Raw genomic sequence first — 22,513 nt, 5'->3', positions numbered from 1 at the left:
TTTCTTCTGGTGTAGGAAAGCGGGCAGGAGTGGCAATATTACTGGCCACCCACTTTCCAGGCCATGTTATCCAAACTCACACAGAGATACCAGGGAGACTACTGACGCTCCGCATTGCACTCTGTTCTTACACCTGCAGCATAGCCAATATCTATGCCCCAAAGGAACACCAAGAGGCCTTCCTACTGGGGGCTATAGCTCAAGTCTTGACAACTCCTGTTGCAGACACATTATTGGGGGGATATTTTAACCTGGATGCACTTTTTGATGGGTCAGGACAGAGTTCAGGGCAGACTGGGGCCTTCTCTGCTGCTGGTCTCCAGTGGCTGAGGGAGGTGGGTCAGGTGGATGTATGTTGTATAAGTCACCCAGCAGTGAAGGATTTCATGTTTCTCTCTATAACCCACCAAACCTATGCTAGGTTAGACCTTTTCCCTACCTCACCCTGCCTCACAAATACTACCACAGCAGTAGACATAGGCATTGAAGCGCTCTCTGACCACTCACCCATATACATCACACTACACATCTCAGACAATGAACCTCAGTCCTGCACTTGAGTCATTAACCATAACCTGCTGCTGTATGACTCTAACATCACAGACATCAATAACACCATTTGCTCCTTTCTTGCCACCAACCACACCCCGGACAATCCTGTTGCCCTACTGTGGGACACCCTGAGAGACGTGGTGAGAGGCAAGTTCATTGCCCTCGCTACCAAACTGAATAAAGATAGGAGAGACAAACAACTCCAACTAGAAGGACAGGTAATAGAATTGGAGGAGACACATAAGCGGTCCGGCTCTTATAAAGTACAGTGCCAACTAATGGTAGCCTCTAGAGTTTGAAAAAAACAAAGTAGGCTACTAAAAAAATAAATAAGCTGGGGACAATAAAACAGGACATCTGCTGGCACACAAACTTCGTGCCCAGGTACTCCAATAGAGGATAGGAAAACTGCTTGCCGTGTTCAGATCAGACTTGCACAACTGACAGGGCTACTCCCTTTCGTGGCTCGGTAGACTAGCTTCAGTCAAAATGACTCGGCTGCCTAAGATCCTATACATAATGTGGACACTGCCTCTGTTGCCTCCACCTCAAGTCCTGGGTAAACTCCAACACTTAATTCAGGGTTACGTACAGCCAGGGAAAAAGGCTCGTATGGCCAGGAGACAACCATGTTTGGCTATTGCAGAGGGAGGCCTGCGCATTCCACAACTGACACGCTACCACCAGGCAGCTCAGCTTAGATGCTTAGTAGAATGGTCATAACCTCAACCTGAGAAACATTAGTGCTTTATAGATCAGGTGATCTCAGGGATACACATTTGAAAGATGCCATGGGTACCCAGAACGCATTGGCCAACAGGGGCACATTTCTCACCCATCATTAGGGCAACAGTGGACACTTGGGACAAGGTCCAACTGACACAGAAACTCTCCACACACATTTCACCGCACACTCCAATTCTTGGGAATCCGGATTTCCTACCTGCTCTACACAGTACTTCATTTTTGTCCTGGCATGAAGTTAACTGTAAGTGAATAGGAGATTTTGTTTTTCTTTCATCAGCTTTATTTTGGTAACAATATACCATAAAAGCACAGTACAAAAAAAATATTTAAAAGTACATAAAGGTTTAAATAAATAAGTAGGTGTGGACACACACTGTCTGGTCTATACAATTAGTCCTGCATTATATTGCACAGCTATATAGTTACATTGCCTGCTATCTATGGCAATGGCTAAAGTTTGCCTTTTAAAATTCCAAGTCGGGAGGGCCAAATTGATTCGAAGAATTTTGCCAAAGAGCATGCCAATAACGCAGATGGATCCGATTTTAGTATCCTTAAAGCTGGTCGGCAATTCCTTAATCCCATCCGCCTGCATAAAGCAATAATCCAACGAACCCTCTGTTTTAAGTATGCGGGACACTGGAAAGGGACATGGGTCACTTTCCCCATTTGCACACGCTTTGTACATCAGATTCAGAGTAGGGTCTCTCCCCCTGCGCACTTTAACTTACAAATGGTCCAACTCAGCTGATAAGTCCAAGTTATGTCCAATGGGGTGGGGCTACGAAGAATCCATGAATAAGAGATTTACTCGATCAACATGGCATCGTGGATTTTGCTCAAGTTCAGGCTGCCTATGACCTCCCGCCTACTACGCATTGGCAATACATTGCAATTAGACACTGGATCACACAGCCATGCTGTGAAACCCCATGCCAGCCGCCTCCTCACTCTTTCGAGCAGTGGCTTCCGAACCAGAGACACAGATGAAAGATGCCTCTTTGACATATATGTTTTTCATAAAGCACCAACAGCTCCTATTGAATCTCTGGCACAGCGCAGATGGGAACTGGAGTGTGAGCGCACTTTCCATACCGTGCTCGCAACTCTGCTTGTAATGCTTTTGGCAGTGAAACCTTACTCAAACTTGCACATTATTGGTATTATATCACATTGTCACACATTTTATGGCAATGCCCCAAACTTCAACAATACTGGACACAAGTCCTAGCCAATTATTTGCGAGATCTATGGTACAGACATAACCCGGTTCCCTAGTTATATCTTGTTGGGTCTGCCTATGTATTGACATGTCCCCTATGTACACTGAGGGGCTGCACTGTTACCGTGGCTCACTAATCAGAAAGTGAAAATGAAATGGCTAAGGTGGCGGGGGGTTAAAGACCTCAGCCTGACCATTGTAACTGGGGTCCCGTAATCCTATGGAGTGATTCCATCACCTTCTTGGCCCGTGCACGAAATATCGATTGGAGAGGGTTCCTTAAAGAAAGGACAGCCAATTATACTCCCTGCCAGCCCTGTCCAGAGCTGGTGATTTCAAAGTGCTTCAAGTCGTGTTGAAGGGCCAAGAATACAACTGGTCACCGTGCTTTCTTACTGCTGACTACTGTAACACATTACTAGGGTCTCATTTGGAGTCACCGGTAAAACAGGGGTTTGAAATTTGTTCCTGTGAAAACAGCAGATCTACCTCATCACCTCATCCCCTAATGAGATAAATTACTTAATAGTTTATATATTTATTTATTTTCTGAAAGACAAGTTTCTTAGGTGAAATGCTTTGCGGGGGCTAATCTCACAAAGTACGAAAACAAATTAAAAAATCAGCATAAAAAAGGAAAAAATGCTTTGTGAGGAATGTCCGTTTTGCAGAGAAAGATAAAAACACATAGCGCAGATCAAAAAGTGGTACGGTGTCATGTGACAATACTAGCTGGCTCTTAGGAGATTCAAGGACATACACTTACAGCAAGAAATACTGCAGCCTTGATTCTGCTGCCTCTGTGTTCACATATGGAGTTACTGCCCTCTTGCTGCTGACTGCAGTAATAAAGGTCCTTTCGAAGTCAGCAGAATATAGAAGCAGTATTCGTATTTAAAAGTTTCATTGGTGAAGTTAACTGTCTTCTGATTATTCCACAGCAACATCTCGGGCTGAATTACTGTACCAATTATATAATAAAAACAAGTCTATTTTAGTAAAACTATAAAATAATGCATTTCTATATTGCGTGCCATTTTTATGTCGAGCTTGCCAGGCAGCACACACTTTTTGGCTGTAAAACACATATTGTGGGCTTACCAAGAACATACAAGCACTTGCAGCCTGCCCATTGCTTACCATTAATTGGCTTTACTGTTTCTCTTTAGGTCGAAGTCTACCAGATAACACAACTAACTAGCTGCAAAACGACTTCTTGGAGACATTCTGAAATATCCACCAGCAATGGATTCTGACCATTGTTTACCATTGGCTTTGTAACTCAAAGATGCTTGCTTTCTGTTTGCTGGCTTTTTGTTTTGGACTGTCCAGCATGTCTTTGTCCCTCCCATGGAGCATAGCCTATTTAGCACCTCTTTTTCTGGCTTTTTGTATTCCTCCAGGAGTGCTCACTTTTTGGAAAATCTTTTTTTTTCTTCTTTTTTTTGTGAGGCACTCAACAAGAGTAGATGCACTTTCAATTATCTCCCTTGTATGCTAGTTCAGGAAGCAGTAAAGAGTTGTTGTATTTTTAAAAAATGTTTCTTGCATGCTATCTTTTTGCTTGACTGATTCTTCTTGTCTTTGCCAGATGCAGGTCTTGATCTTTTCTAATAGCATAACTTAAACAAGCCTTTTCCTCCACTTCACACCCATGCCATACTGGAAGTGGTTGAGTAGTGGAGGTGATGAAACACTCCCAAAGTAATCATGCAGGTATTAAGCAGTGAATGACGAATAAACAGGCCTTTCAATTTTGTTTTTATCTTGTCACGTTTGCTGTAAAATTCAAAGACAGAGGTCAGATGTTAGGCTCTGTCTTCTAGGGATCTTGGTGTTTACTTTTCTTTCTCTGACGGCAAAGTGATATGAATTCTGTGACAATCTTGCTGGGTATGAGAATGTAAATAGGCTTTAGGATGTTATTTTGTATAGCACACAACAAAATGTTAATGCCTATAAATGATCTGTTCAAAAAGTTCAGATTATACCAGAATTAGGAAAGAACAAATTAAGCACGTTTTTTAAGCCTGAAGTGTGGTGAGAACATATTTTAATAAGATCAAAATAAATTACTACAATAGGTGGTACTCATTTTCGCACACTAATGTTTGTGCACTGTATAGTCTTAAGAGTAAAACTGTATGTGCAAATGCAATGTCATTTCAATTGAACTGTGTTCAATGTAATGGGAGTGAGCTACTACACCATGCATACCCCACTCTGACAATCTATGCCACTCCACTTTGATACTCAACTCCACTTTGATACTCAACTCCAGTCTACGGCAATCAACTCCACTCTATGCCACTCCACTCTACAATAGTCTACTCCACTATATGCCAATCTACACCTCTCTACTCTGACACTCTATGCCACTCTGTCACTTCACTTTCTGACACTCTACTCCACTCCATGCCACTTCACTCCGACACTCTCCTCCACTCGATACCACTCCACTTAGCTTCACTCTATGCCACTCCACTCTGTGACCCTCCACTCCGCTGTATGCCACTCCGCTCTGACACTACTCAGCTCTATTCCCACCCCTCCAATCTACGCCCCTCCAATCTACGCCCCTCCAACCTTCGCCCGTCCTCTTTACATCCCTCCACTTTACGCCCCTCCACTTTACGCCCCTCCACTCTACACCACTCCACTCTACACCACTCCACTCTACACCACTCCACTCTACAACACTACTCCACTCTGACACTACTCCACTCCATGCCACTCCACGAGACTCTACTCCACTCTACAACATTACACTCTATTCTGCAACACTCCGTGGCACTCTACTCCACGACACTCTACTCAGATACTGTACTTTATTCTGTGACACTCCACTGCACATCACTCCACTCCAATCTACACCACTCTACTCTACGCGTCTCCAGTCTATGCCTTTCCACTCCATGACATTTTTCTCCGTGACACTCTGCAACATTCCACTCTACGGTGCACTACTCCACTCTGTGACGCAACACTCTACGATACTCCACTCCATTCTACACCACTCTCCTCTAGCCCACTAACATTTAGCCATGCTGAGCAGCAGTTACACTAGTGTACAACATGGCTAAAAGACATTGGCAAAGTTAACAGCTCTCACGTAGGTGGGACCAATTGACTTTGCCAAATCTTGTATTTGCTTGCTTTCTATTTGATGGCCTGCCTTCCTCGTTTTGTGTTTGTTACTCCCAAGGAGCACAGCCTTTTTACCATCATTTTGATTGGCTGGCTTCTTTTCCTCTGCTCGTTTTCAGAAAACTTTTTTCCTTGTGCTTGATCACTGCAGGAGAGCGCATGTGTTTTACAGCTCTTTCCCTCATGTGCTCCTTTTGCCCCCCTGCAATCTATATTGTTGTCTACCTCGTGTTGCAAGCTCGATCTTGGGTCCCTCTCCCACTGCCCCCATGTTGTGCTCCCTCATGTGCTGCTATTCCCCACCTGTCATGCCCTATTGCATCCCTTCTGCTCTTCTCTTGCCCCCAAAACCGACTGCTTTTTTTGTTTTTTATTCTCACATTTTTTTTATTTTGTTGATGTTGTGGAGAGAAGACCATGCAGCAATTGCTGCCAGCTGCTCTGCCTTAAGAAACAAAAAACAAAAAAAAAAAAAAAAAAAATGTTCACGCTTCTCCTTTTCCATTTTTATGTATTTACTGATTCATCATGGATCAGTAAATAAAGAAAAATCATACCCGTGTTCATTTCTACGTGCACATGCATAATGATGCATAGGTGCATACATGTCATCCCACATGCATATAAAATGACACAATGGCTGTGTCATCAAACCTTTTTACTTTTCACCATGATAATCAGCATTGTGCCGCTGCTGTACAGCATTGCCAAAAAGCATTGGCAAAGCCCATAAGTCCCAAAGGTGAGATGTATTCGCTTTGACAATTCTTGTTTTTAGTAAGTCCAGAGTGCATGGCGCGGGTATAGGCAGAAGGCACATTGGATATGGAAGATTGGGGATGGATGTGGCTAAAGGCATGACATACGCAGAGTGCACTTGATTTCTGTGGCACTGGCGGGGCAGATGCAAAGTCTTATGTGAGGTCATGAGCAGTGGAAATGATTGTTTTGCTCAACGTAACTTGCCGCAAGCTTTCAGCCACTGAGTGTTGCGTGTTGCGTCAGTGGATCAAAACATCCCTTAATCCCTATCCTGTGTATCACGGTCTAGGGAAATTAAACCAGAAAATCTTTTGCTTACCTAAGCACACTCTAGGTGCCCAAAATATTTGTGAATTACCTCTTCCGTTTTAATTGTACTTGTCTTGCTCTTATTAGCCCACTTTCTTCATGCACTGGTCTGTTGCACACAAGAGGGAATAGCTTTTGAACGCACTAAACTGCATAGCAAACAAGTTACATATGCAGTGAATTTCAGTGGCAGCCACTTGTCAACGGGGGTGGCAGGGCGGGGTGGGGGGTAGGTAATAAAACAAGTAAATAAATACATTTGAAAAAACGTACCTTTATGTTGAAAGAGACGGTTCTGCCTCTCCTTCCTCCTTGGACTCCTGGAAGCACAAAACTTCCTGAACCCCCACCAATCGCGACGCTGCTTTCAACAGCATGACAGCAGTGTCTGAGCCTGCTTCGGCACTCTGAAAGGGACTGGGGCCTTTTGTACTTTCTCCTCTCGACTGTTAAATACAGCCAGGTGGAAAAATTCAAAGTGAGCATGACTGGCCGGCCCAACAGGGCCTGTCAAAGCGTCATGTGCACTTACGTGCACATAGCCCTTCTCCAGCCCAGCCCGGCCCCGCTCTAACCCTGCTCCCGCAGAAAAATAAATGATAATAACGGGACTTTTTCAAATCTATGAACTGCATATGCCTATGTGGATAAATATTTTTATCAGATTATATGTATATTTCTATTTATTTATAATTCCTTTGGAAAATATGTATTGCTACTGTCATAACAATAAAATACACACACACTCTTTTAAACCTGTCTGACTAAGTATTTTTTAGCCATGATTCTAATTATGTATTGTATGTGCATATGTGTGTGTATTCATGTGTTTGTGTGTGTATAAATATATATATATGTGTATGTATGTGTATATGTTGTTTCTGTGCTTGGCATGTTCGTGGATCATTGCATGGCTCCTGGTTTTTTTTGGGTTGTTATACTAGATATCTATGAATTTCTGCTCTCATCTTATCACACTTATCTACTCATCACTCTTATGTCATGTCTCTATCAAACTATCCTCCATTCTCACTCTGACTCATCCCAAATCCCTTCAACCACTTTCATCTCCTAAATATCTCTGCCTAAGCTCTTCCCTCCACCTCCACATCTAACTCACCAAACCTCACTCTACCTCTGTGACCTCCCACACAACCCTACTAAATTCTCCTGCATTCATCTCACCCTGCTACTATGCTCTCCCTAACCCTTCCACATACTCTTCCCCCTCTGCCCCCCTTTATTCATCCCAAGCCTTTGGGTTGAGTAAATGAAGGATATACTCCCAATTAACACTTCTGGATTTCTTTCCTCCTCCACCCCTCCATTACTCCAGTCAATCTAACTAACAAACTCTCATATCCGCAGCTCAAATTAACTCATAATAATACTAAAACTGCATTCATTATTAAATGATACTAATCCATCACTAATTCTTGTTGGGTTCCGGAGTAGCGTGCTACTCATCGAAAAGCGCTTCAACGCCTCGTCAGGGGTAGTAAGCACTATATAAATACAATTACAATACAATACAATACGGTATTATCATTTTATGTTTTTCCCTTTTGTTCACTGCATAAAGCAGTGGGGCTATGCTCCTCCGTATTAGCGGAGGAGCCGCCGCTGGTGCATTTACTACTGTCTTTTTGTAGTTCAGCATTATGGAAATTAATTATTTTTTTGGATGCCATGTTTGTTGAAGCGCAATTTTTAATGCACGTGTTTTGTTATATTCTTAGCCTGTTTGTAAATGTATTCTTTTTTAAACAAATAGAATTGTGACACACTCTTTAGGGATCTTTGATATGGCAACTATTAGGAGGAAATGCTGGTGGAAAATTGTTCGCACATGTCATAGGCTACTTCTCAAGCCTGCTTAAATCTGCTGGAAATTTTTTGTACACACTGCGTTTTGTCTGCTCACCTTAACCTGTCTTCTCGTCAGCTGCTTATTAATTGCATTGGGCTGTCTTTTTCTTTCTGTCTTTCTTTGCCCCGTTCTTCCACCTCCACCTCCAGCGCTTCAGCATGGAAGGACTCTCAAATGTCATTCAGAACGGGTTCCGCCACACGTTTGGGCACTCTGGTGGAGATAAGCAGGTGCTTGGATTTTCTTCTTTTCTTTGCATGTACTCTGTCGCTCTTCTGTGTGTGCTATTTCATATTTCCACCTCTTACATACAGTGATTTTGTCTAATTTCCGTGCTCTGCGACATTTAAAATTGTTTGAGCTCTGCATAGTTTTTAATGTGCATATGTCCTAGTAAGCCACTATATTAGTAAGTTATGCAAGGTTATGCTTTCATCGTGTTGTATAAAGATAAGTGTACAACAGTACGTGCAAAGAAGGCTCTAGACCAGCCTGTGCGCTGCAGCAGGGATAATATGACATCACCGTCGTCGTCATAGGTAGGCCTGGGAGGTAGGGAGACAGGATTAGTGCTGGTGGAGTCTGAGATGGGAGGAAGTTTGGCAAGGTAGTGGAGAATGAGGAGAGGGCTATGGGTGAGGTGCAGGGAGGGTGAGGTGACCTGAGAATTAAGGTGAGTGGGAAGGAGGGCAACCAGAGTCAAATGAGGTGATGGGCAGGAAGGAAGACTGCAGAGTGATAAAAGTGAATCTGCTAGTGGGTAAGGTGATGAGTACTTGGGGTGCCTGGATTAGAGGAAGATGGGGGATGGTTAAGTTAAGAAGGGGTGCAAGGAGGTTACCGGAGAGAGGAAAAAACAAGAGGTGGAGATCAAGGAGAGATCAAGGGTTAGAAAATATTTGGGAGACATGAGGTGGTAATGTGTTGAGAAGTAGAGGTGAGGGGTAACAAACTGGATTAACTAGAAAGGAGGAACAAACAATAGGGTAGATGGTGTGGGAAAGCTGTGGACTGGAGAGGAACACATACAAACAGATACAGTAAGAATGAGCCAGGGGATGGTATGAATGCAAGAGGTTAGGAGGAAATATCACAGTGCAGAGTGGAGAGAGCAGATGAGGATGTTTGCTGCAATTGGGCATGAGGCAAAGAGTATCTTGGTTAAGATGAATGTAGTTGGTATAACATTGTAGGTTTGTAATGTCTGCATCTGGACTCTAAAAGGACTTCCATTTCCTCCTCATAGCAGGCAGTCTTTCTTGTTATTGAATGTGGAGTTCTCTGCACAAGGTAGCTTGTACTGGCTAGTTCTGATTAGGATGAATAATGGTCAATGACTGAGACCCAGTCTGCGTAATTGAATATTGCCAGACCATAGATGGTAGTAACCAGTGAAGAATATCAGAGTGGGTTCAATACCCACCTTTAGTTGACCTCCTGCCACCCCAAAGTGTTGGACCTGCAGTCTGAACTTTACATAGATTTAAAGTAACAGTAGATGAAGTGAAGCCCTATTTAAAATGTATATAAATTAATATGAATTAATGGGGTCAGTCTTTGTCTGAAAGGAGCTGTCAAGTGATTATTGGGATTTCTAGATGTGTTTTTCCTGATTATAAAATCCAGGATGATCACCAACATTGAGGAATTGATGCTGTAATTTGTGGATGATCAAAGAGTGAGTGTTAGAAATAGGGTTGCCAGTTAAGGGAAGTAAGGACCAACCTCAATAATCACAACCCTTAACAGGGTGAACCCCCCAAATCACTAAATAAACCTGGGTTCAAACCCCTCGTAGCTATGGCACAGAGCAGACAGGCTTAGCTTAGAGGAAGTGTGTAAAGTATTTATGCAGTATCAAAATACTAAAAAGTTGAAATGCAAAACAATAAAAATCACACACCAAATTAAAAAAATGGAGTAAAGTTGAATAAGCAAAATGACATCAAAATGACAAATCCAATAAGTCGAACCAAAGATTTGTTTTTTAAAGTTTTAAGTAGAAGTAACGCCAAGAAGCACAAAGTGCCAAGGATAGTCAATGGTCTTTGTAGCAGGGCCTAGATTCAGTTTGACTCTGACCTAGATGGAGCATGTGTCAGATACACTAAACAGGATTGCCCTGGTCAAAATGTTTACTTTCTGACTTTAGTCCCAGACCACCACAGGAGTACACTTCTAAAGCCACCCAGGACCTCCGGGGAGGCACTTAGAGACTCCCTTGTTTCAGGCACAGTCCAGTCCAGGTCCATTTGCAATAGATCAGCTGGAGAAAAGGCTTCTTGTAGTTTGTGTCTTTGTAGCTTTAACAAGGGGTCAGCTTTGTGACCCATGAAGTCCACTCTTTGGCCTTGGTAAAAGAGAGAGAACAGGTCCAGTCCTCCAGGGCTCTTCTGGGGTTGCTGCTTGCAGGTTCAGTCCACTTCTGCTCTTCCTTGGGTCCAGGAGTGTTCTGAAGTGGGTGCCTGGGGATATCACATGTGTGCCTTGCACATGCTAGTGGGTGGGAATGACTTCAGCATACCCTAACCAATGGCGTAAAGGTTTCTGGGGCTAACCCTAACCACTTTGGGCATTTTCAGGATGGCTGCAGTCAGCCACATTAAACCTGGGCTCTCAGGGTTCCGGGTGTGTGTGGCAAGTATACAGTGGTAATCATAGTGTCTTCCCACATCCAACACCAAAACCACTTTGAAGTAGTCCTTGTACCATCAAGAGACCTGGAACAGAAATCTGGTAGAACAAAGCAGAGTTCATCAGCTACTAGACAATGGATACAATAGAATTGTTTTGGCGTCCAGCTCTCGCCCTTTGAAATGCTCCCCAGGTTTGGTATGTAAAACCCCAGCAGGCCTCAAGTAAGTCTTCGCACTCCAGCAGAATTTGTCACTGTTACCTCAGCAAGAGGCCCACTGTGATTGGGGCTCATGTGGCTGTGGGGACTAAAGATTGGTGAAGGCCTGGGTGTTAGTAACATCTGCTTATGACAGATTAGGTCCCTTTGACATTAATCAAGGTTCTGGGCCCTGTCCACAAGTCATCCTGCATAGTGCACAACAACAATTCCCAAAATCCAAAGCCTTTTATCTCTTTTCTGAGGTTCACACCTCATTCACAACCATTCAGGTATTAATTACTGGCTGGCAGAAGTGGAAGAACAAAATGCAGATTAGCTTCCAGTGACTTGAGGCAGGGACTTCTAAAAGTTCCTTTTCCGTAATAGGTATACACAACTCGATTTTACCATAGAATTGTATTTTGACTAACTATTAAAAAGAGCCCATGAATTATTTTTCCAGCTGCTTTGAAAATGGGAAATTAGCATGATTAGAAATGATAACGAATTCAAGTGTTTTAGTGCAGAGCAGCCAGCATTACTACATTGAAAATAGTGCTGGGCCTTGTTCACTGTGAGGACATTTAACGTATAGGCCATGTGGACACTCTGTACCATATACCCGACACTTATCGGTAAGTTAAATATGTCAACCATATGTATACCAATTTCAACAAGCTAAAGGTTGGGGGGGGGGAGGGGGCAGAAGCACTGTACTACCGTTTTGCAGGAGTTAAGTGTGCAGAGTTCTATGGCCATAAGAAATAAGGTTAAACAAAAATGGTAAAACAATCCAGGATGACCCTGCTGAAAGGGCAAATTGCCAACACCGAGGTTTAATTGTTTTTGATTTTCCCTTTTATTTTGTTAGCACAATTTTTAGGCACATGTTCCCTTCTCTGTGCAGTTCATTGATGATGGTGTGGGATATGAATTGGCAGGGAAGGGTTGGCGATTTTTCATTGTTTCTTTGGCCAGTATGTCTTATGTGGCATCGTTACTTGTGACTGAATTGCAGCCGTTTGTGGCTTGTAGGCTACTGGTGAACTGCTGAATATGACATTTGCTGTTTTCTCCTTATCCTAATTCACAACCCTCATTTCACCCTTTCTTCACCCTTTGTTCCCTTTTTGCGCCCCCAATTTTAGGTGCAAGGGTGCTAGGTGTGAGCCTGTTGTGGGCTATTTAAAGGTGTCATTTAAGATTTCTTCTGTAGAATACCTCTCTAACTCGACCTGTGATGGTATAAACACTTGGCTTATGATATATAAGTATTGCATAAGTGTTAGATTAACGAAGTCCTTTATATCATAAATAACTTGTGGCATATATATTTTCAGATTCACTGTTAACTACATGTTATATTCAATTGCCTTTGATACTACCTGTATAAGAATTGGACTCTGCTCTCCCCAAGATGTAAATTGTGACCACCATCAGTCTGACACTGCATCCCTTCAGCCAATGAAAACAAATTAAATCTCTGTTGGCTACTTTATGCCCCATTTTCAGCCGTTTTGCGTGGTCAACAACGTATCTGGTTGAGTTTTTTGTTACAACATTGCTCAGGAAATTATCCAAATAATCCCACCATTTCCAAGGCATATGGCAGTTAGATCTCTAGCTTAATACAGCCATGAAAATGCAAATACCTTGTACTTAGGCAGTAGTAAAAACCAGCAGAAAATGCAAGTCGCTGAAAACGCCAGAGTCCAGTTAATAGAAGCTGTGAAGACGTGGGGTGACAGTTTGTTGTCAAAAAGAAATATGACTGGTGTTCCAGGTAGAGCATAGAATTTGTTTCAAGAATCTTAGCATGCTACACTAGTGTGGCCAAGGATTGGCAGCACACTATACCAAAAATCAAAAATTTCCCTCAGAAAATAGTTTACTGAGATGCCAGGCTAGTTACAGCTACAGCTGCTTCCGGGCTACGGTAGGGGGCAGAAGACTATTGTACATAGAGGGTAAGATCTAGCATGTTTAAACCCAAAGATATGGACAGAGGACTCAATAAAGCAAAACTGCCATTAAGTGCTTTTGTTCTCCTAACTCCATCCCACACTCTTGTTATTACCATGTTGCCTAGAGACCCTTTAGTATAAAGCTCGCTTTACTAATATTGTTCATTTCATTTTATTTCAAACAAAGCGTAATTGGGTCACAGTGATTTTATTAAACAAACCTGATGTACTCCAGAAGTATTTTCTATAAAGCAAATGCCTATTTTTTCCGCCATTTGATTCTGACTTAATTTTAATTAAAAGATCTTGATCCCACTTAGTTGCTTATTTCCATACTTATTTAGTCGTATGCTGTCCTTCAGAAGTTCATATTATTCCTTGCTTCAAGAACTGTCACTGCAACCGACTGCCGAAAAGTAGATCTTTTCTCAGCTGCTGTTTTATCCATATTAAGATGTGGACTGAAGTGGCATTTTCGTTGATTAAGGTTTGCTTATGGCAACCACAAATAACTCATCTCCTCTTGCTTCTTTGTAGCTGGTGGTGGGAGTCTGTATGGCTTTATTTCGATCTTTGTGTTGGGGTCATCCATTTGAAGAATAAGGTTGAGTATATTTTTAACAATGCTCTTCAATGTTCTCTAAAGACTGAGAATTCTTAAATATCCCTCCCTGGCCGTGTTTGCCAAATGTTCCAGTTTACCCTCTAGTTGAAAGACCAATGGCTGGACATTCCTAGAATTCAGAAGCAGATCTGGATACCCTTGCTTCAAAAACCTCAACATCTTGTTTCTCAAAAGGTGTGACATTAATGACTTAATCTTTCCTTCATATAAATCATTCTAACCTTTGGGGTATTTGCCTCTCCTGGAAAACACTGTACAATTTTAGAATATAGTCATCTCCTGTTAGTCTGCCAGTGCCCTAATCTTTTATCTTTTGATGGTTATCTGTGAAAGAGGAAGAATAAAATCACGGTCCGCTTTCTTTTGACTTTGCTTTTGGTTATGTCTGCACCTGTTCCACGTATAATTCTGGATAAGTCATTCTTTGTCTATGTTTAGCTCTTAGAAAAATACCTATGAGAACACTTGTCTGTTTTCATTTGTAGGTGCTAAGGTTGTCACCACCTTGTTGCATGCCTAACAACTAATGAGCTCTATTTATCGCCCTTCAGCAACTTTGGATGTCACTGTTCATGTTCTGGCCTTTGCCTGCTCCACAGCACTAGTTCACCTCAGGGAACTGCATATTCCTCCATTGCCTCCTCTGCTATGGTATTGTGGTACTATTGTGTGCCAACAGGCTCATCTGTCTCAGTCTGCGTGGAATGCCCCAATGCCAGTACAGGCAATCCACTGTTGCATCATTTCTAGTGATACCGACAGTGTTGGACCCAGCTTCACCTCACCTTTTTCTCTCTTACAGCCTGGGGACACTATTACTTTACCAGCATGCAAAATCCTGGTATACTGCCCTTTCTGCTGCAAATGGATACCTTCCACAGGGAGGAAATTGCTGGCAAAGACATTGTGAGAACTTTTTCCAGTTGAGCGGGTCACAAAGTGTCGAAATGAAGAAGGCATTTTTACATGCTCATGCTCCTCCTCCATTTCCTCTTTCTCCCCTCCTTTTTTTGTAGGTATCTTTTGCAATATAAAATAGTTGTGTGGTACAGAGCACTGTGATCTATGCACATAAATTTACCAGCATAGAAAGAAGAGTAGCATTTTGTTGTGCAGGCGAGTCTTAAATTCATACATTTTTACGTTTTTAGGTCGAGCTCTTATTGACCTTTTGTAAGTATTCTGTGGGCTTTTAACCACACCCTTCTCACACCCATCACTTTCACTCATTCATGGCACTTGCTTTTCAAAAACCCCTATTGTCATTGGTAAACGCTTTTTTTGTCTCGCCTTGGGGCGGTGCTGTTACCGCCTTGCAGACTGACCCTGTTACATGGATTATTGCACGATTGCCGATATTCTTCAGTGTGGGCGAACTATTTTTTCTTTTGTTTATCCCCTTCATGCTCCATGGTGGCCATGGCCTGTTTGCGCTCGACCTGAAAAAGATACATGATAAAAAGATGTTAGTATAGAACACAAAGGGTCAGATAAAACTAAAATATTTTTTTCTTTGATAGCTATAACTTCACTAATATTCAAAACTTGTGCAATTCTCTAGGTAAATTAATGGTATTGGGTTAATAATTGATGGATCATTCACATTTACATACACCTTCTTCACGCTTCATATCGCAGAGCTACCAATATACGCCTGTCGGTGCACACAGATGCCCTGGAGAGTAAATCAGTTACAGTGAGCCAGACACAGTTTGGCAGGCCAAAGAGCACATGGGGGGACTGGGCCCCAAATGTGACCCTACAAACTGTGCCACGTACAGTTTTTCCATACTTGACTTCCAGGTAGTGATGGCAAGTAGTCACAGATTTTCTGAGGGAAGTAGTGTGATGGCAAGTAGTCACAGATTTTCTGGGGAAAGTAGTGTGGGGAGGGAGGGGGTGGCAAGAGCTAAGAGCTAAGAAATCAACAGTCAACCAACAGAAACAATAACATATTATCCAGCTCACTGCTAACCTTTTCTGTAAAAAGAAAGTGCTTTCTCGCAGCATAGCTAAAAACTACGCAGTTCGATGGAAACTTCATACTGAGTTGCAAATTAAGTTGTCTTTGACAGCAAGACACAATGCCCCCCCTCTTCTTAGTATCCTTTCTCCTTCCTGTTAGCATCAACATCCTGTATCTGCAATCTCTAACACTTTAAGGATTTAGAAAAGTTTAGGCACAGGTGCAGATAGCATCAAATAATCTTACTGGTCAAATTCATTTTCATCCTTTGGCAAAAGTCTTAAGTGTACACTATTGATTTGTCTGTGTGTGCTAAGTCTTTTTGTTCCGGGTGCAGGCTAAATCCACCTTTTAACTGCTGACTAATGCTGTATCTTGGGTTGTTCAGTGTATGGGGTTTGCACTTCCGCTATAAAGGCGGTGGCTCCTTGGCTGCAGGGGCAGCTAGAGCAGTCTCACTCAGTATTATGTTCACAGGAGTGGACTTGGTGAGGCCGATTTGGGTGGCAACACTTGTCTTCAGCAGTGGTGGCTTTCCTGGCTGGCTGAAGACAGCTGTACAGATTAGGCAGTCACAGCCTTCAGGCCTTGTCTCTTGTGGTGGAATTACTTTGGCATCTGTGGCATCTGGGCCAATCAAGGATTCACTCTTTGGTAGTGAAGCAGCTTTACATTGACTCAGCACCACTCTCTTGAGTCCATAGCAGACAGGTAACAAGGGAATACTTGATCTGGTAAAATCCTAAAGCGGATCACAAGGGATAAATGTGGAAAGAAATGGGGTGGGGTAGGACTATCAAGGCATGGGTCACTTCTGGCTTTGCTCTTGGGAAAGTCAGCTATTATCAGGTGCTCCTCACACCAGGGACATGGTGAAGTTCTCATGCCAGGCAGACGCTAGTCCTGGTTCCACAGCAGCTCTTCCAGTACTCTCTGGAGCAATCCCTTCCTTGGTCAAGAAAAATGTGGCACTGAAACAATGTGAACTGGTTTGGAACCCACTTTTATATGCATGTTCCACTCAGACGACGAGGATTCATTGTTTAAAGATTCAGAATCAGTTTTAGGTGGTCCTCTTTCAAAGATAATTGTCAGGGTGCTCTGTGGACACTATCTTCGTGCACAGTGATTCCTTTAAAAGCAGGTAACAGTGGGGGTGGCTCAAAGGTGGAATATCTAAATCAATGGCACAATGAAGTGTGAGATTCCAGTACTTGGCTGTCACCAGCCTTCCTCAAACAGTGATTGTAACGCACCAAAGGGCAGACCCTGTCTAGTAAATTCCACATCTTTTACAACAGAAACTGCAGCCCCACATCTGACCCGTGCCATCTACTAAATAGCTATGCTCAGGAACAACTAATGCAGATGTTTTGGCTAAAATGGCCCTCACTTAATTTCCAAGGCAAGCACTGTTTCCATCCTGCTTCACTTCACTGCCTGGATCTCGAACTTCCAGCCACAGGAATGCTGGTGATACATGTCCCCTCTCTGGGAGAAGCTGCCCTCATTCTTCATCTTATGCCATGCCAAATCAGAGACATCCAAACTAGTTCAGACTGGTTTCTGTACTCAGACTGATAGACACACAGGAGAGTTGTACTACTGTACATGTGCTCCATGCTCATTTAACATAGAAATGAACTATTGGAGTGAATAATGTTTGTTAGGGATATGGGCCATATTTTCATGTTGCATCATTTAAACACTGTACAGCTCTTGGGAAGCAGTGTGTCAAGTGTGGGGCTCTTGGGCACTTTGTCAGAGCATGTAGGATGAATCCCAAGAATAGCAGGGTTAAGGTAGTGGTGGTGAAGTCTATGAAAAATTTATCGAGCATCATGAACAGTTCAGTTCTGAGTATGTGTGAAAGGGATGTTCCCAAATCAAGGGATGCCACTTAAGATTTTGCAGGTGATGGCCAGGAGATGAGATCTGGTTCAAAGCTAATTATTTTGAGAAGCATTGCTCTGCACCCTCAGATATTAGTCGTCAACTATATAATGGTGCCAAGATTGATTTAGAGGGATATTTTGACAACTGTGAAGTTTAGCGGGTATGAGGTGCTAGGCAAAGAGTGTTTTTCTTTTGGTGGACTGGACATTATAGGATCACCACGGGTGTGTGGGAATTGTCTTTGGACCAGGATGCACTCAGCAAGTACCATGGGTGGAGAATGTCATTTGGAGGAGGTCCTTGAAAAGAACTAAGGGCCATATGTACGAAGAGATTTTCCCATAGACATAGAATGGGTAAAATCCTTTGCTACATCTGGCCCTAAGTAGCTTGTGAGGAAAAACTTGGGAAACTGGAAGGATTCAAACATGTGATTAAGCTGAAAGAGGGAAGTGTACCAGTAAAGCATACATTGGAATGTGTGCTGATAAGTGTCAGGTGAATTTGATAAGTTAGTTAAGCAGCTCAGTGCTGAAAGGTCTATTAAACTCATCGATCACCATTGTTGTGTTTGTCTCCCATGGTGGAGGTACGGCAAAAACAAAACAAGCAACAATGGATGTGCACTGACTTCAGGAGCCTCAATAAGGCTGGCTGGGTGGAAGGTTGTTTTCTGCCTAAGCTAGGTGAGACAACTGTCACTATACATGTTGCAAATTGCTTTTCCGAACTCGATATGGGCTCTGCTTACCACCAGGTAATGTCGGCGAGTAAACCTAGATATTGCACTGGTTTTGTAACACTCAACAATGTGTATCACTATTGCAGGATGCCATTTGGGATTGTCCTGTGTTTCTAGGTGTTATGGTTGAGGTGCTCAAGGGGTATATGGTCTCTAGTAAGAGAAAAGTACCATGATCTGGCCTGCAGAAAGCTACTTAAGAAGAGGTACCAGCGCCTGAAGGTCAGAACAATGGAGAATCTCTGCACACGCTGCTGAAACAAATGTCCACGTTTTCAGTGGGAGTCAGCTTTCATTGAATGAGGCTGTGAGTCCAGAAGAGGTGGGAGGAGTGCATACATTTTATTTCGCCTTTTGATACACTTCTGGCTGCTCATCGTTTTGCTACTGTTCTGGTGAACAAATAGTCCAAGTGGCTGGATGTGAGATTTGTGTGTGAACCACATATTAATATGTGAACACCTTACTTACTGATATTTTTGCCACAGAAATGTTGGTGTCCGGCAACGGTGTGCAGTTCATAATGGGCACAATGAGGGAATTCTTAGTGGGTGCAGGCATGGAGTACAAGAGGTGCAGTCTGCACCACCGTCACGGTAGAGTTCATATGGAAACAGTGAAGAGGGTTGTTAATGAGTGTGTCTAAAAGTGTAATTATTGAGAGTGTGGATGTGAAGAATGCCATTTGAGCAATGTTATGGCCATTCCGTAACACTCCTTAGATTCCATTTCTTTCTCTACGCCCGCTTCATGGATCACCCAAAACTTTCCATGAAGAAGCTGAGGAGAATGTGTGTGTTTATTGTATAATCAAAAAGTAATTCACCGCACTCCAGGCTTATCACTCCGCAATTATTGTTTTTATTGACCTTCAGTGGCTGCTGAAGGTCAATAAAGACGGTGTTAACCGGACCTCTGGAGTGCGGCGGTGAATTACTTTTGATTATACAATATTACCAGGGACGGTCTCCCTTAACAACATTAGTGGAGTGCGCCGCCAGGACTCTGACCGATTGGGGGGGAGGGTGTGTGGGTGTGTCTATGTGTGTGTATATATCTCTTATGTTATTTACAACATAAATCTGGAGAGATCGCCCAGGATGTCTCTAGTGCAAACTTAAAACAAAATGGCCCCACTACTCATATGGCAGCTCAAGCTTTGACTGAAAAACAACTAAACAACGGCTAATAACTACTTATATAACCACCTGCCTCATAGAAAAGGTAGTAATCAGTATGTGCAGATTGGGCTGCAAGACTCCAAGCAGCGAGCTGTACTGCCACAGCTAATGTGGATTAGGCCAAGAATCAGATCTACACCCTCACTGCAATGCCCCTGAATGAAGAGTCAACCCATCTTACTATGGTCCTCATTCATACGGCAAACCCTATATTGAGTTCACATCACGCTTACTCATTGGGCAAAATATTGTGCCATTGGTTCTGTAACTTTTTATCCCCTTCTATACATTACAGGGTCTAGCAGAACCACATTTCTTGAGGAAAATATCAGCCACGCCATAAACTCGAATAGCTCCTATCCTGTAATAATAGTTACAAGTAAATGATGATAAAAAGAATATATTGTCACAAGCTGGGGCACACCACTGTTCCACTTCAGTAACTTACTCAACGGAGGAATCATGGATCACTACTGCATAATTTACACGCTGCATGACCGCTGCACATTAGACGTGCAATTTCTTGAAAGCACCTTAGACTTTGCATTAACTGATAAATTAATGACCGTGTTTCCCTAACTTCAGTAACTGAGCTATCCAGTGGGACATTAACCTATACAACAGCATTAAAAGAGCACTTCCATCATATAAATGCCATCATTGTGATGCTCCTATGTAATTACAATCTATCCTCACCACAAAAAGCATGAAGAAATGTGTCCAAATGGCTGGGAAGCGAACTACAAATAGTACAACAACATGAATATCCATACAAGACATTGTTGCTAATAGTGTGAAGCATCCCACTAACTTAGCTACATAACAATTAGCATTCCCACATGGTGGTGCACAAAATCTGCAATGAAAAAAACATTGCAAATGTATTAAACCGATTGTAAACAAGCATGACGAGCTCTAACAATTATTCTTGGTTCCCAAGAATACACGTCCACAAAGTACTGCAGTGCCGTAGCAGGGACAGTAAGCCCTATAAAAATACCAACACTACGTCCAGGGACACCACCCAACTCCTTCCACGAAAAATGACACCTGGGCACCCAGGCAATCATATATAACTTATAATCTAAAGGGATAAGAGGAGAAGCAACTGGTGAATGTGCCTTATTTAAGAAAAGTTATTGAACGATTTCGGTGATGGCTACGAATTGTTGACATGGCCTGCGCGGCAAATAGTAAAAGGTATAATAAATTTTTTACCACCACAAGTTTGTTCTGGATGCAGGGCTCTAATGCACCGGCCCTTCTCACTGTTGATCCCTGGTAGAAGCAGACAGAAGGCACATCTCTGGCGATCAGAGTGAACGAGGGTCCTGATCCCCAGTGTGCTCGCCGAGGCGAAAGAATAGCTCTCCTTTGAGCCTGTGTTACCCCTCCTCCCTCGGCTCCAAACCCAAGCCTATCACGCAATGTCTGCTGCAGGCAGCCTCAAGGGCATTCTTTTTGATTTGTAATATTTTTACCACCCCACCCAAATTAAAACCTTCAGTGATTAAAAGTGAAATTAAAAAAAGATTTTGCATTGCATATGCGGCTTGTTTCCTAAGGTCCCAAATTGTGTAAAAAAAAAAAAAGTCAAAGCATTTCAGCTCTGCCAAGGAACGCTAAGGCATGGGAAAATAAACAATATAACTTAACTGGTGCTTATGCAAGATCGAGTTTGCGCTGTTTGCAACTTCAAAGCACCATGGATCGCAAAAGGAGAGACAAAAAAAAAAGGAATTAGCCCACACTGAAGCAATGGTGCAGTTATCCGTGTAACAGGGGCGGTCTAAAGGTGTGACAAAACAGTCTCAAGGTGGGACAAACTTAAAGCATTCACCAATGACATCAAGGGATGTTTGCAAGGCAAGCACAGGAACAAATGAAAGCGATGGGCATGGGCAAAGCCCACAGATAAATAACATGTCGAAACTACAGCGCTTGCACGATGCAAAGGTCAACCTAAAAATGAAGAAAAGGAAGGCTTTGTTCTGCTGTATGCAAATGCATGCATGGTGATCCATTATTTGGCTAGTAACAGTCATTAAGTCCTGTCCTTGATTCTCATGTCTGCACGAACAAATGCATGAGTAATATAGTAAAACATGCCAATTACTAAAGTATCCCACCATAAGATTATTAAATATCAATTGTGGGTATGGCTTTTATTGGAAGCTGTTGGTGTGAAACAAGGGTTTAAATTCATATTATTTAGTGCTGTGACATCAGAACAGTGAAAGACAATCTTACTTTGATGTCATTGCGTGGAAGCAAACACTTCCTTGCTCTTCTTTCAACTGATCGTTGTGTCCAGAGACCGAGTGAAGTGGTGGAAGGATGGGAAGTGATCTGCCTTTACAGTGGTTCTCCAAACATCAATGGGAGACAGTGTAATGGCGGATGGTGATCTGCAATCTCCCTTTGCTCCCATTTGACCTGCCCTCTTGTGCCGCCATGTACAGGGTTTGTAGAGACATCATATGCAAGTTGACCTTTGCTGTCATGGTCTATGGTGTGCGTGGAACCCTTCGTGGGAACCGTCCTGGTTTGATACCTCCTCATCTGCAATCAAGACTCTGAGGGTTATACAAAAGAGGTCATCCACTAAGCTCTGTGTGAAGAAAATGAAACTGGTCCAGATCTTTAGAAATTTGTTTTTGTAATAGATTTGGTTAATTGTTTATATTAAGTCAA

General features: G+C 42.7%; 1 protein-coding gene across 2 annotated transcripts in view; it reads left to right on the top strand.

The window, feature by feature from the left end:
- Window positions 1-22,513, top strand: part of FEZ2 (fasciculation and elongation protein zeta 2) — a 351,080-nt gene that overhangs the window by 294,233 nt on the left and 34,334 nt on the right. Inside the window, exon 6 of one of the 2 annotated variants that reach the window (XM_069234674.1) lies at window positions 8,759-8,839. The exons of the other annotated variant lie outside the window; for it this stretch is intronic. Coding sequence (XP_069090775.1) covers window positions 8,759-8,839 — 81 coding nt within the window. The remainder of the gene's footprint in view (window positions 1-8,758; window positions 8,840-22,513) is intronic. 2 annotated transcript variants of the gene reach the window in all.

The sequence above is a fragment of the Pleurodeles waltl genome, chromosome 5, assembly GCF_031143425.1.
Source record: "Pleurodeles waltl isolate 20211129_DDA chromosome 5, aPleWal1.hap1.20221129, whole genome shotgun sequence".
Lineage (NCBI taxonomy): Eukaryota > Metazoa > Chordata > Amphibia > Caudata > Salamandridae > Pleurodeles > Pleurodeles waltl.
The sequence above is the reverse complement of the archived record's forward strand: the minus strand, read 5'-3'. Positions and strand labels throughout refer to the sequence as shown.